The following is a 14,726-nucleotide window of genomic DNA, read 5'->3' as shown; positions in this document are numbered from 1 at the left end:
TCCACAGAACCCGATTTACACTAAACGGGGACTAGCTTACCTAAATCAACATGAGGAAGTCAAACATCAGTGTCCATCAGGGTCTGTGAACCAGCCAATATCGTCTATATCTGACTAGAGACCAGTACAGGAAATTGAAATGAAGGAACATATTTAGTTTGAGTTGAACTGCTGAACACACAAATGGTCTATTAAAAAAAACGAATTTGAAGGTAACGTGAGTAATAAATTATCCTAAACATGTAGCTTATATCGCACACCGAATATTTTATATAATTACCAGTAATTTCATTCCTGGTGCTACCTCTGGGATCAGTCTCTCAACTATCCCAACATTGTTCACGATTGATGCAAGTAGAGGTGCAACAGCAAAACAATAGATCAGAGATCAAATTTCCATTCTTTATTATTTATTATTTAAAAATAACAAAGTTAAAAACAGAGCAACATTTCGTCCACACAGCCTTCATCTAGCACAATCGTAATAAATGATCCTGAAACACACATTTTTCAGTTAGTGCCAAGCCCATAGCTTGCCGTCAATTTGTTTCCACTGTAAATGGGGTGTAAGCTTGTCTCATTTGAGAAGACAATGTGGTTCACCAAGCATTCAATGAGGTTTCAAGTGAACATCTGTGCAGGGGAATATCTTCTACAAACTAGGCACATGTTTGCAAGGCACTGAGCTTCAGGTTTCATGAGCAGTACAGAAGGCCTGAAAGTAGAAGCAGCTGGAGAACTTTCCCCTTGTTTTACGGGCTGCTGGAACTCTTTGTTGTTGAGCGTGATAAATAAATGGACAAACTCCCAGGTTTAGTCAATCAAGCTGTGCATAGGGCTTAATTTATGAAAGGGCGCTAAACATTCTGGTGCACCATAATTGCAATTAGTGTGAACGTTCATGATTTCCATATTTACTATTGCAATTTTATTCATTATTGTGCGAAACAGTGGGCATATTATGGCTCACACGAATTGTATTGTGCCACACTATGGTAATCAGAATGAATGTGTGATTTGTATGGTAATGCATGATAATGTATTTAAATGATATAATGAGATGAGCTTCATTCACACCGTATTTACTAAAGGGTGATAATTGTATTGTGCACATTAACTAGTTTGATTCTTTTTACCGAAACGTCTGTTGATGCAGAATCCAGGGTAAGAAAATGGGTCCTTCTGCATTTATTTCGTACATCTTTTCCAGCACTGCCAGTCCACACTTTTGCCCAGTCATATATGGTGCAGCTTCTCTTGTAATCCCAGTTAGTTTCTTCCAAGGTAATTCTGCACTCCATGGCTTCTTGAAGTTAGAAAAGCCCTTTCCTGCAGCTGTGCTGTTCATGCTTAAACTTAAAAGCTCTTCGGTAATACGCTCAGCAAACGTGTTATGAGACAGACTGACATTAGAAATATTTTCTATTTTTTTAGGGCATTCTATATCAGTTGTTTTAAGCATGCACCTTTTAATAAATTTACCATCTGAAAAAGGACATGCAATCTCATTACTAACAATAATCCATAGCACTTTCATTTTTTCTTCTAATTTTCAGAAAAACCTTTCGTTGAGACTCTATAGCTTCTTTCATTTCATTTTGTTGCTTTGTGCAGCGTGTCATAGTGACATTGTATGTTATAATCTTTCATAACTGCAACCATTGCACTGCAAATCAGACCTATTGCCTTGTCGTCATAATTATTCAGTGAAAAAATAATCATCTGGCTACGATTTTGGAATCTTCTGTGTTCCGCCTCCACCTTTCACTTCTGTGAAATCGCCAACTACTTTTTGGCTACTGATTTTAAATTTTACACAAAGTAAAATAAATAGTTTAAAATAAATAGTTTTCTCTATCCTAACCCTGCTTGAGAGTGTTAACTATTTATTTTAAACTATGTCATTCAGCTTTAACTGCAACCTATTTAATAACTTGCAAACAAACAAACAAAAAAAAAAAAAAACTAAAGCTCACAGGGAATTATATTAAATTTCCCACACAGAGGACAGGTTTACAGGACGTGAAAGTGAGCTTCTACCAGGTTGCTGGCTTCCCCAATGTGATGGGTGCTGTTGATTGTACGCACATAGCACTGTCACCCCGATCCATCCAGGGTAGCAATGCCGACAAAGAAGAGAATTGAGACTGCGTCTCACCAATCAATATTTCTCGAGTACGCAGAACAACAAAAAAAATATGCCACTGTATAACATGACTTTTATTGTATATGCATTAAAGGAGAAAGGAAAACTTTTTTTTTTGTAAAATTGAAAGATAAGCAGTGCAGTTTCACTTTACGTTGCCTCTACTTGTCCCCTGCTGAGTGCTGTGTCTGTTGATTGCTCATTTTCTGTCAATGTAAGCTACCTCCACCTCCACAATAGACCACTGACCAAAAGATACGCCTGGACAGCTGGGGCTTTTTATATGAAGGTGGTCATGTGTAGTCTCTGACATTATCGTGCACATTAAATTTAGTGTGCGCTAAGGCATGTAAATGAGCCAAATAGTGTGTACATAAATTAATGCGTTCTCTGTTAGTAAATGGGGCGGTACATTTAGATTTATCACACACGTTAGGCTCACTACTTTATGTTCGCACAAACTCTAAATTTAGTGCCCTTTTGTAAATTATGCCCATAGTGTTTCCTACTTCTTGAGTTTAAACATTACCATATTGCATGCAATGCTGATACAACATAGATACAGGTTCCTAACAAGCTTCTTGTCTTAAATAAATGGTATTTCCCTATGTTGCTCCATGTTCCAGCTTTCACTCTCAGGCAATATATGTGATGTCTCAAGGAGAAAATGGTGGCACACTCATAGTGAAGAGCCTAAGCAGGTGTAGAGGTTCAGAGGTTTAAGATGCTAGTTACGCCGTTTTTCATTCTAAAGTTTATATATGATTGACCAGTGCTGGTTAGAAGATTTAAGATGTGTTACTTTAGACAGCTATCTTAACTGTATTTTTTTGTTATACATCTGTCTTGTTTCAATTATTGGAAAGGAAAATAAGCAATACATTTTCTGCTGCAGTCCTGTATATCTATCCAAGAAAGGTTTAAAAATAACTCAAATGAGATTCAAGTCAGCGGTTTCCAACAAGCTAACCATCTGGATGTGGCAGTTGCTGACAAGAACATTTATTTTCACATAAATGCCTACACGAAAGCTGTGGAGCAGCTCTTTAAAAAAAAAATCTTAGCACTTTCATTTTTAATAATGCAGCATTTCTGCTAAAATGTAATAATAATAATAATAATAAATCATCACAAGAATTATTTTGCTACAGTAAAACAGGCTGTTACTATTCCAGCTGCAACCTTTAAGATGAAATATACTTGTATAAAAACTAAAATCGGCAGGGGAGGCAGCTACAGGTAATTGCATGCCAAAAAAAAAAAAGAAAGAAAATTCTTCGTTTCTATTTCTGCAAGCTTCCTAGACCCTACAATTATTTCTAGGATAGCAGGTAGCCTCTGTTTTCCATATAATTAAGCGCACAGTTTTCTTTAAAATCAACTACTCGAAAAACATTTTCTCATGAAATATGCACTAGTATTTATACATATTTTCTTTCTAGAAAAGGTAGGTATTACTATTGCTGAAAGCAAGTTAATAAACTTTAATCATAACAGAATCATTTGAACACACTCTTGGTTCCTTCAGACTATACATAGTAGTTCATGTATTCCTCTGTACTGGGTGCTTAATCCACACATTCATTTTCTTCTGTGTTTTGTTTATATAATGGCTTCAGGTAAGTGCAATAAGTAAAGGAAATTAAAAGGAAAGTGTCACAAAGCTTTTAGGTAGTAAATCTTATCTGAATCTCATTTGCTATAGAAAGGCTATTAAACTGTTGAATTTACTAGATGATTCAACTTAAACACTGTTATTTACTTTTGTAATTGACAGTATAATAATGCAGCTTCAAAATAAAATAAAAAATATATATATAAAAAAACAGTGCATTAATGTGAATATATTGTTCCAGTAAATAAAGATTTTTTAAATCAAGCTGCCACAATATATATTTAGGAATGTCAGAAAGTAGAATGTATCATTACTTGCTGGAAATTCAAGTTCACAGAATATTATTATTATTATTATTATTATTATTATTATTATTATTATTATTACAGTAGTAATGACACAAGTTTTCTACCTCCATTAAAAAATTGGAAAATTGAGCCCCAAACATCCGAAGCTTCTGAATCCAAATTAGTATGGTTGTTTAACTGAATATAATTCATTACATTGGTCCCCAGGTTCTTCTTTTCTATCCATTTTACCTGTACGAGAGACGTTTACAGTCCCTTGTCGTACTACACACTGTAACCTTTCATTTCCTTGTTCAATAGAAACTCATGCTTGCATTCCCAGTGCTCTGGTCTCCACAGCATTACTTCACCAAGATTTTATTTTCCTTCTTAATTTGTTAACCTTGTAGAGGAAACATTTAAGGAAAAAGAAATGTCAGGTTTGCAGATAAATTGTACTGTAGGCCTCATCTAGTGCGGTGTACACTGCTTCAGAAGATCATGTAACATGGTAATGTGCAATTCTTAGATGAAAAACTAAATAAATGCAGAACTGCAAAAGAGGACATGTTTAGTCTGTTTTTTGCAAATTAACCATTATTTGCTCTCATTGCTTTCATGGTGTAAAGTCCTTCGCTAGATGACATTCACAGACATGTTTACTTAGTCTAGCTATTTCATGGTACTTTCTACTTACTATTCACGATACAAATGTACCCAGTTGAAAAACACACTCATGCTTCTGCCTACTTTGTATGCTATGACACTGCACACTGTGGGTTAAAATACAGCACTTGTGTTAAACCTTTAAATCAGTCCGATTTTTACAACCTACTTCAGAACCGGACCCGCTACTGCAGGACCCAACCCGAACCTGCAACCCACTGCAGCACCGTGTTCTTACCCGCAACCCGACCCACTTTAATAAGACCTGCTGCAACCCAACCCAAACCCGTAAGTGTTTGTCCTTTACCTACTGCCTGCGTCGACTGACTCTCTCACGCTCACATTCACACACAGATATATCTGCCATTCTCCACAGATTGAGTTTTTACCATACACAAAAACATGATGACAGGTTTTACAAGCAACAAATCCAGTCACATGTTTATTATTGTTCTTCGCTATGATTCCAAAAGAATTCCACACTTCTGATTTACCTCACGAACTATTATCCACCACATGATATAAACCCAGTGCTATCTTTTGTTTCACCGCGTCCACAGGCATTTTTAATATTGCAGACGTGATAGAAGGGTCTTGCAACATATCAAACAAGCGGGAATACAAACCGAGAACACTGCCTATTCAGCTCACTCCTCCCTAATCGCCTCTTGCTTTGGTGCAGGAAATACATTTACCTTCTAATGCATTATTTGCGAATCAGTTCACATTCTGACCCAAACCCGACCCGCAGGACTCTGCTTTAGATTGCTTTTTTTTTTTTGGACGAAGGCCATTTACTCGCTCATGCCTGTGGAACACAATCAGGCCATGGCATTTCAAAGATATGTCTCTACATTATGTATGGATTAGTGGTAGACTAAACAAAGACATTAGTTTCTCCTGGAAAGGAATCTTTTACGATCCGACCATTAAGTCTCATCTAGTTCAGACTTTTATATACTGAAATCTTGGCACCAGAACAGCAATACGAGTTTGTTATTTTACAGATGAGCGGGCAGCCTCTTGCTGTAGGGCTAGGGATAAGGAGCTAATCTCCCAGTGAGGATGGATTTAGAACAGAGGGCTTCTGTAGTCCTGGAGACAATCCTATTATATGATACTCTGTTGTGTTAATGCATGCTAGAGCTGCTTTACACCCGAGAATAAGCTAATGAATATGGTATATAACTTAACTAAAGCCACAATTGTATTTCCAGTCCAGCCAAAAATGCATCTATGGTATATTTGTACTGATGAAAACAAATAAATGCAAGAACCACTGGTTCAGTCAGCAAACTCATGCTATAGATTATTTATTAAAGCTTAGATGACAGCTCTATTAGATTAGACATAATTTTACACTACATTCTTTGGTCTCGCCTTTTGATACACACCTGCCCATAAATTAGCTTGCAGATAAGTGGAGAGGCTGACCACAGGGAAGCCATGGGCGGGGGGGGCGGAGGTTAGCTGGTCTGACCCGTTAGATAAAGTGAAAAAGTAGGTGGAGGCTGGAGAGGAGGAAGTGAACTCTGGTGCACAGTAGGCACATAATGGATTGAGGTAAGATATAAACCCTTTCCTTGCTGATCATTGGACTACTGAAAGACAAATTGGATACTAGCTATTCGACTGATGATTTGTTCTGGTATTGGAAACGCCTAAAATCTGCTTGATGTTTACGTGATTTGATCTAAGGTTAAAAGGGAGTTCCCTGCCGGAACCACCGCTTTGCTTAATGAAAGACACCTGTATCTATTTTTCTTCTGTGAATGGAATCATCAGGAAAAGCTGCTAGATGAACAGAATTGAGGCTTTTCAAAGATTAATTCACATTCTGGATAGGGAAGGCTGGCATAGAAACTGCCTTAAAAAATACTAGCTAATATATAACACTTTACAGAGTGCCACCATTACATTTCAGTGCTTACCACATTTAGAAAATATTATCTTGAAAGGAAGGACATCTCGAAAGATCAAAATCAAAGCACATAAGGATTCTTTATCCTACTTAGTGATTCTTGAAAGTTGTGCCTCATGAATCAGGAATCTTCTTCTATCAGTAAAGGTCTTTGTGTTTTGCAAGCAAACAAAATGTACTTTCTGAGGGAACTTTAATTAAAAGAAAACATTATGCGCCCTGGATTTGCATTATTTTATCATTATTTGTATCTGTTTACTATATCATGACATATGTTCTCAATTCCCCTTTGAAAATGTGAGTTCATCATGGATTTCTAATTGGAAATGTAGCCATTGTTTGAAGGGGGAAGCAATTACCAGTGCACACCCCTAGCAGCCATTTGTATACCTCAATCAAGCTTGCTTTGACACAATTCCAAAGGTAAAACATGCCGGCGACTTATATGCCAAATATCCATGAGATAAAAAAATAAAATAACATGCAAATTCAGAAGCTAAAGAATTCATAAAGAATAAACATTTAATGCAAACCTGTGTAGAATTTTATAAAACATCTAGGATACCATCACAACCCATTGTCCCAGCTACTGTCATTTACAATTTTGCTGGAATTTAAAGAAGGAAAGGTTATAAGGTTTGGAAGAGGCATGGTAAAAAGGTTCAAAGAGTACATAACAACCAATAGGATTAATCCAGACCACTTTGCAATTAGCTGTTGAGGGTTTTAATGCAATGATACCATTTCTGGCACTCAACAGATGTATAATTAAGCAAATAAAAGAATAAGTCTTAATACTACATAATTATAGACGGGCATTGAATTACTTTTCTTTATATGCAACCTGTGATGTTCTAGCTGTTTGTCTGTGGGTCGTTTAATTGGTATGCAATCTGTGTTTTATGAAGAAAGGCCATTTTGGAATCCCAATACATTTAAATAAAAAAGAAATACCTCACCTCTGCAGGTCTGAATCAGTTAAATAAGTCTGCTGGTATCATCCAGTGGACTCTTATAGAACACCAGCACCATGCAATACCAGTAACAGGTTACATTGACCGTCTCCAATTACTGTGCATTGAAGAGCACACACAGACCTATAGGGAGTGTGACAGACAGCGAATGAATCCTAGTCAACAATCTCCCTCCCGATCTGTAAGGGCACTGTATAACCGGAGCAGAGTGCCCCGTAGTGCATGGTTTGGCAGTTCATTCCAGGGTCAGTCGGAAGCCGGCCATCCAGGAAGGGGGCGGGGCCACGAAAACAGAAGTCATCGCCTTAATGCGGTAGGCGATGTGTCAGTCACTGATTGGAGGAGACGTGATTGGCCGCGGCACCGAAAGAGGGGGTGACGGAGGGTATTTAGGGGAGTGGCCCCAGCAATCTGTTCCTTTGATGTGGACCGAAAAAGGAAACAGCCTATTAGTACTCGTGAGTGAAGTGTTTTGTTTGTTTGTAACTGTCTGTATTTGTCAGACGACTAATACGAACCTGGGAGCTGCCGCTTCAAGCCAGCAATACTTAATACCAAAACTGTGATATTATTAATGTAGAGAATGTATAGTTTTTATAAAAGAAAAGGACACATTTGTGTATCCGGCAAACACTAAGCTACCCACCTGAGTCAGCAGCTGCAGATTCTCACTGTGATTAAACTCTATGCAATATACAATTTTCTTTATACATTGTTTTCCTATTGAATGATATATTTGAACACTTGTTTTAGCTTGTAAACATGTTGGGGACTCAGGCATATCTGTAATGTAATTTCTCATGCTGAGCACACACATACATTTGTTAAACTGCCTTTCAGACACTGTGGAGAAGTCACATAAGACCCTTTAAAAGATCCTGAAAAAAAAGCATTTGACTTCTTGCACAGAAGGCTTTGTGATTTGAAATTGGTTAAAACATTAATCATTAAATAATAATAATAATAATAATAATAATAATAATAATAATAATAATAATAATAATAATACTTTTTTTTTTCTTTTCTATTTGGGCACTGGCCCTTTTCTAAAATACTGTATTAGCAATTTAACCAATTTTTGAATCTGGTTATTTCAGAAGGAAGTTATACCATTATTTTCATTTAAGGCGGGCAGCAGTGTGGAGTAGTGGTTAGGGCTCTGGACTCTTGACTGGAGGGTTGTGGGTTCAATCCTAGGTGGGGGACACTGCTGCTGTATCCTTGAGCAAGGTACTTTACCTAGATTGCTCCAGTAAAAACCCAACTGTATAAATGGGTAATTATGTGTAAAAAAATAATGTAATTGTATGTAAAAATAATGTGATATCTTGTAACAATTGTAAGTCGCTCTGGATAAAGGTGTCTGCTAAGAAATAAATAATAATAGTTACTTGAAATCTGAGAGCAATAATTAAAACTTGGGCACACTGAGCATGCTAAGGTACCTGGTGTGAGCATGAATAACAGAAAGCAATGGCACACATCATTAGCCTGCACTATGATGCTATTGCAATACAGAGCTGTGTTCTTCCAGACTGTTTGAAAAATGATGTTGCAAAGAAAGTGTACTCGCAACATAAAGAAAGACAGGGTCTATAAGCAAAGGCACAATTTCTTTCAAAACAGTTATAATAAAGACTGCCAAAACAGAACCAGTCTCAATTATATTTTGGGTGACATAATTGAAATTGTAAGTAGTAAGGAATTAGTAAAAACAGGTAATTTAAAAATAAGACTAATATTATATGTGTTTGAAACATATCTGGAGACAAAAGTGAATTCTTTGATATATGTTTATATGTTAATTACGGCACCTGCTTTGCAAAGTTATAGGGGTCTGTTGTGAGCAGGTTTTCTGCTTAGGAGGATGAGGAACTTTTATTATAAATCCTGTGTTTTGTACTATTATTATTATTATTATTAGTAGTAGTAGTAGTAGTAGTAGTATTATCATTATTATTATACATTGAAATGCATAATTTTACCTCAAATGTCCATGGTTGTTCATATTTAATTCACCACATCATTGGTGTTACCCAGCATCAGAGATGGCATAGATCGTTTTTTTTTGTTTTTTTTTTTTTAGCTCATTTAATTCTATTCTGTTAAATGATTTTTATAAGTGGGCCAATAAATCACCCCTGGGGGAAAAGGATTAATAATATATAGTTGAAGGGTCACAAAATGTGTATAAAACATTACAATAGACCTCCCACCACCATCAACAACCACAAACTGCAGGCCACCAAACTACTCATCTCCCAGACACAAAACCATGCTTTCTGATCCAGGAAATGTTCTGGTGTGGATCGTTATTTAGATTTAAAGCTTCTTAACATTCTAGATTTACAGAAGAATTTGTCATTACTATGTATGGTGAAACACCCAGAAATCTGAGCAGCTGCATTCAGTTTGAGTTTATAAAACACTTACAATGTTAGGAATACAGGTAAATCAACTCGCTGAACCCGTGACCTTGGCGAGTCAGAGATGCTGGATTTGTCAATGTCTTTCAGACTGGAAGTTCTCCATTGAGATGATTACATACTAAAGTATCAGTTATATATTTGTCAAATAATACATTAGTCTGGTACGGCATTTACCGGAATACTTTCACTGTAGTTTTGTTAAAATGTATATTTTTATGTTGGTACCAGTACAAGATTTGTAACACTTACAGTATTAGGTGAGGTTTTTTTTAAATTTTATTTTATTTTTTACACCACACTAGCAACACTTAATAAACAAATAAATAAAGAATGATCATAATAATATTCATAATCTATAGGCTTTGTACCATTTATTTCAGTATTTCAACACAGCGCTCAGCAAAGCATGAAGTGAAAATCCCAAAGATACTCACTGTGGTACAGCTGTTGTCAGTCTTGTCTTCCATAAATCCAATTCGGCACAGTGCCCCTTCATTTCGCAACCAGTACTCTGTGGAATCCAGCAAGCTGCTGCTGCACAGTACCTGTAAATCACACAAGTTCAATGAATCACAGCTGCAAATACACATCTGAAATTTCTTCCTAACCCCCCCCCCCCCCCCCCCCGATATCTTGAAGGAACATAACCCCTCTTTCCATTCAGTTAAGATAAGCAGCACTCGACACTGCAATCTGGAGGGTCCTTGATTTTAAAAGTACACCAAATCACTTCAGGCAAATTTCCTTCCCATGCACATATTCACACCACTGAAGAGATGAAACACTTTCTTTTTTTATTTGATTCCATCAAAACCTGTCAGTAACTTATTCATGTCCCGCCATCCACTCAATCAACAGCGGTAAAGAGTTTAGGAGGGTTACTAAAGCTCTGGAAGCCTCGCTAGTTCGAGGCTCTCTTAACAGTTCAGTAAGCTCGCACTGGGAGTGTAATCTGTTTTCATTCAAAGTTTGTTTTAAACATTAAATCCGTTACATTACACATATCTAACTACACTACAATACCAGTGTAATAACACAGTAATTACCTACAAGATTGTGTAGATACAATACAATGAAATAATATTAATGTTGGCAGAAAAAAACACTACTTACACATGTGGTTGCGTATTTACAATGTAACTACTATGTAATTACTATGTCACTGCATGTGCAATTATGGTTATGGTATTGAAATTATGGTTAGAGACAATTCAAGTTTTTTTTTTTTTTTTTTTTTTTACAAAGCCGCCATTTTGAAATCACAGTTCTTTGGTTATAACCAGCTGGTGAGGTCAGAACCAGGCTACACTGTGGTTAGGACCACAGGTTTTGAAACCTATAGTTTTCCCTTTGCTTGTAAATGGTTATGTTTGATCCACTTAATCTATTTAGACAGGGGTGGCCAATTCGTATTGCCCGACGCCCAGGACAACAGGATTTGTACAACAAGCTTTGCCGTTATACTTTGCACGTCAGACAAGTAGTTTTTATTTTATTTTTTTTCCTATGTTCGCTCTGTTGCTAGAAAGGCACTCTAGGTATATTTGTAGAGACCCATGCAAGTTTCTGAAAACTGAATTGCAGAAGTCTAGCACATACACAAACATTTTAAAAAGTGTTTACATCCCACCCCTATTACTTCTGATTGGCTAGCTGTGTAAGAACCTGATCTTCTGTTGGTTAGAAAGAAACCCAGAAATGGCTGCCTGAGGATGAAAGCCTATGTCAAGACACAAACTAATCTTTTAAATTTAAGGTATTATTTTCAGGGTTTTTTTTTTTGTAATTGAGCAATTAAGTTATACTGCTTTCTTAATACATGAACCTGACATTTAAATGCAGCAATCTAGTAAAGTTACAAAAAAAAAAAAAATACCCCAGTCGCTGGGGTATTAGTGGATTTGTTGTGTAATTTATAACACTTTGTCGTCAAGCGTGTACTTGTTGGGAATATGTTTAAAATAAAAGTAAAGTTTACTGTTTAGAAACATTTCATGACAAACTTTCCCTGTCAAAAAATGTAATATTTTTTTTCTTTCGATTTTAGTGTTGCTAACCTAGTTATCTATTTACCATATTTACATTTTTTTAAATATTTAAACGCTATATATAAAAATGAATGAAGTCAGTTTCACAAAACGATGACTGATACCAACTAAAAGGAGTAAAATAAAACTTAATATCTGACAGCTGGATCCGACCGAAGTTACAGAAAATGACTACTACAAATAAAATACCAAAACAGCCTCTTGTTTAAAATAGCAAACTGGTTCGTAGTGCAAATTAATATAAACTAGAAGATATGACAAGACACCTTGATGTCTTCAGTATCTTCCATGACAGCAGGTATTTTGACAGGTGTTTTCTTTGAGTTTGGTGGCACAGTGATGCGTGGTTAGCACAGTTGCAGTGATTTGCCTTTGTTCTTAAGTAGTTCTTAATCGTGACATTGTGCTGGATATTGAAACGGTTTGGAACATTGATGTACCAATCAGTATGCATCATTCTAGCAATCTGTTTTATAATTATAAGTATACTATAGTAAGTAAAATAAATATATCATAGAAATAAACAAAAGAAAAAAAATCATTTATGTCCGCAGTATTTGATGGAGCCTATTGTAAATGTTGCAGGTATTTTGGTAGAAAAACTAAAAAATCTGGGGTTCAGCAGTTATAAAACTATTTACAGTAGAACGTTAAGAAAATCTGAATTCCACAAAGCAGCAGTAATAGTTTGCAATGAATTTGTGTCTGTGATGCAACAAACTAAAACACCTGTACATCAGAAGTTGAATTCAGCTTATTAAGAGAGTGGAAAAAACTGACAGAAGCTATTTTTATATTTGAATAACTCCCAAGTATTGCTTGTTATAGTTGTACTCTTAGTATGTTACTTAAATGTACTAGAAAATGTGTTCCAAACTGCACTGAAAGGAACATTTCATTAAAGAATGGTGTAAATTTGTTGAGGTGAGGTTGGGTCACAGGGAACCTTTTGTGTATCTTGAAGAACTTAGTGAACCAGTCAAGCTACAAGGCTAGACCCGCCCCTGTTAATCACTAATTGATTGATTGTGTTCACTGTTAAATTAAACCAAAATCCTACAAGTTATATTCTACTTATTTTGTGTGTGTTTTGTGCGACGGGGAGGGGGCAAGTATTTTTATGAAAGACAAATAGATTTTTAAGAAGGACAAGTAGATTTTTCTAGCATTTTGTCCCATGGACAACAAGTTTTTTTTTCAGAAATTGGCCATCGTTGTTAGATCACGATTGTGTTAACAGTACTGATTTATCATGAAACTTTCATCTCCCCGGCTAATGGGGATAAATGTACCGATCCTACGTCCATCTGTTACCTACACACTTTGATTTATCAACTACTTTAACTGCAAGTAATGCAATTCCCATCACTAATTAAAAACACCAGTATCCTCTTTTGTAATCCTTGCTAACAGCATAGTTCAGGATATTTATAAGAGCTGTTTACTACATGGTTAATCTGCAGCAAAACACACCAGTTACTGGTACAAAACTAGAAAGAAACAACTTAGCTATACATAACATTTTTAAATAATTTCCTTACCTCTAATTAGCTATTCACAAGCCCCTTGCTTTGTCTTTTTGTTGTCCTTATTTTCCCAGCCCCAATGCTGGTTTTACCCCATACGTTAACAATTCATTAAAAACAATAGGGCAATATGTTCTCCCTTTTTATTTTCCTTTCACGTAGACTGGGGCGAATGGCTCGGCTGGAATTAAAAGCTTTGACCTGAGGTCCTGACGTCTTGTTTCACTTGAGCAGGTTATGTGTTATTTGAGTACCTGTGCCTCATTAATGTGCACTATTAACGAAAGAGGGGGCAATCAGTGTAAAGTGCAGTTCGAGAGACATCAAAGGATATTTGAAAACCTGATAGGAAATTAGGATTCACAGCCACAACATGCTTCTTGCATCAAGGGCATTTCAGGATTTTTTTTTTTTTTGATAGAAGTGAGGATTTTAGTTTACTAATTAGACTGAGCAATGTTGAAATCAGACATGGCCTAGATTAACACAATTAAGCACTGTTCATTTAGTAAAATCCCTCTGCAGCTAAATCATTAAGACTTAGGTGGAAGGGATATTATAGTGTTTTGTATTTATACATAAATGTAGCAAACCAGCTCTGAACCTGTACTGTACCTGAAATATGAGAATTACTCTCACAGTAACCAGGCAAAGAACCATACAAATCCTGTGCAGTAACCAGTTGCCTTCTTTATCAGGGTAACCATATCAAAGCTTATTGATCTAAAAAGGCTAGAAAATATTTCAATAAGGCAAGAGAACAGAGAAAGTAGGCCAGCTTCAAGTCTTCATTAGCTGTGTTCAGTAAACATGAACCTATTCATCTATAGAAGCTATAGTGCCTATAAATGGCACGCAAGTTGCATAATGTAATACCCATTCTTCATTAGATACACTTTGTTTCTTCAACATGCACCAGTTCACCTTGCTGTCACTGTACAAGTATATAAGCCTAGCAAGTGACATCAATACTTAATGCAAATTCATGTCTGATTTGTAAAATCCACATCGCTAATACAGTCATTAGTCTGCTTGGTGAAACAAAGACAGATGAAGCTAAGCCTTGACATTGATCAGGCCGTGGATGTCCTTGATGTATAAAGAAGTCATCTGG

The 14,726-nt window shown here is 36.2% G+C and overlaps 1 protein-coding gene across 3 annotated transcripts in view; it reads right to left on the bottom strand.

Annotated features, from left to right (window-relative positions):
- LOC117416564 (A-kinase anchor protein SPHKAP-like) overlaps positions 1 to 14,726 on the bottom strand; it is a 103,675-nt gene that overhangs the window by 24,621 nt on the left and 64,328 nt on the right. For all 3 annotated transcript variants that reach the window (XM_034027727.3, XM_034027729.3, XM_034027730.3), the window contains one exon: positions 10,473 to 10,583. In XM_034027727.3, the coding sequence (XP_033883618.2) occupies positions 10,473 to 10,583 (111 nt within the window). The remainder of the gene's footprint in view (positions 1 to 10,472; positions 10,584 to 14,726) is intronic.

Source organism: Acipenser ruthenus, chromosome 12, assembly GCF_902713425.1.
Source record: "Acipenser ruthenus chromosome 12, fAciRut3.2 maternal haplotype, whole genome shotgun sequence".
NCBI classification, from domain to species: domain Eukaryota; kingdom Metazoa; phylum Chordata; class Actinopteri; order Acipenseriformes; family Acipenseridae; genus Acipenser; species Acipenser ruthenus.
The sequence above is the reverse complement of the archived record's forward strand: the minus strand, read 5'-3'. Positions and strand labels throughout refer to the sequence as shown.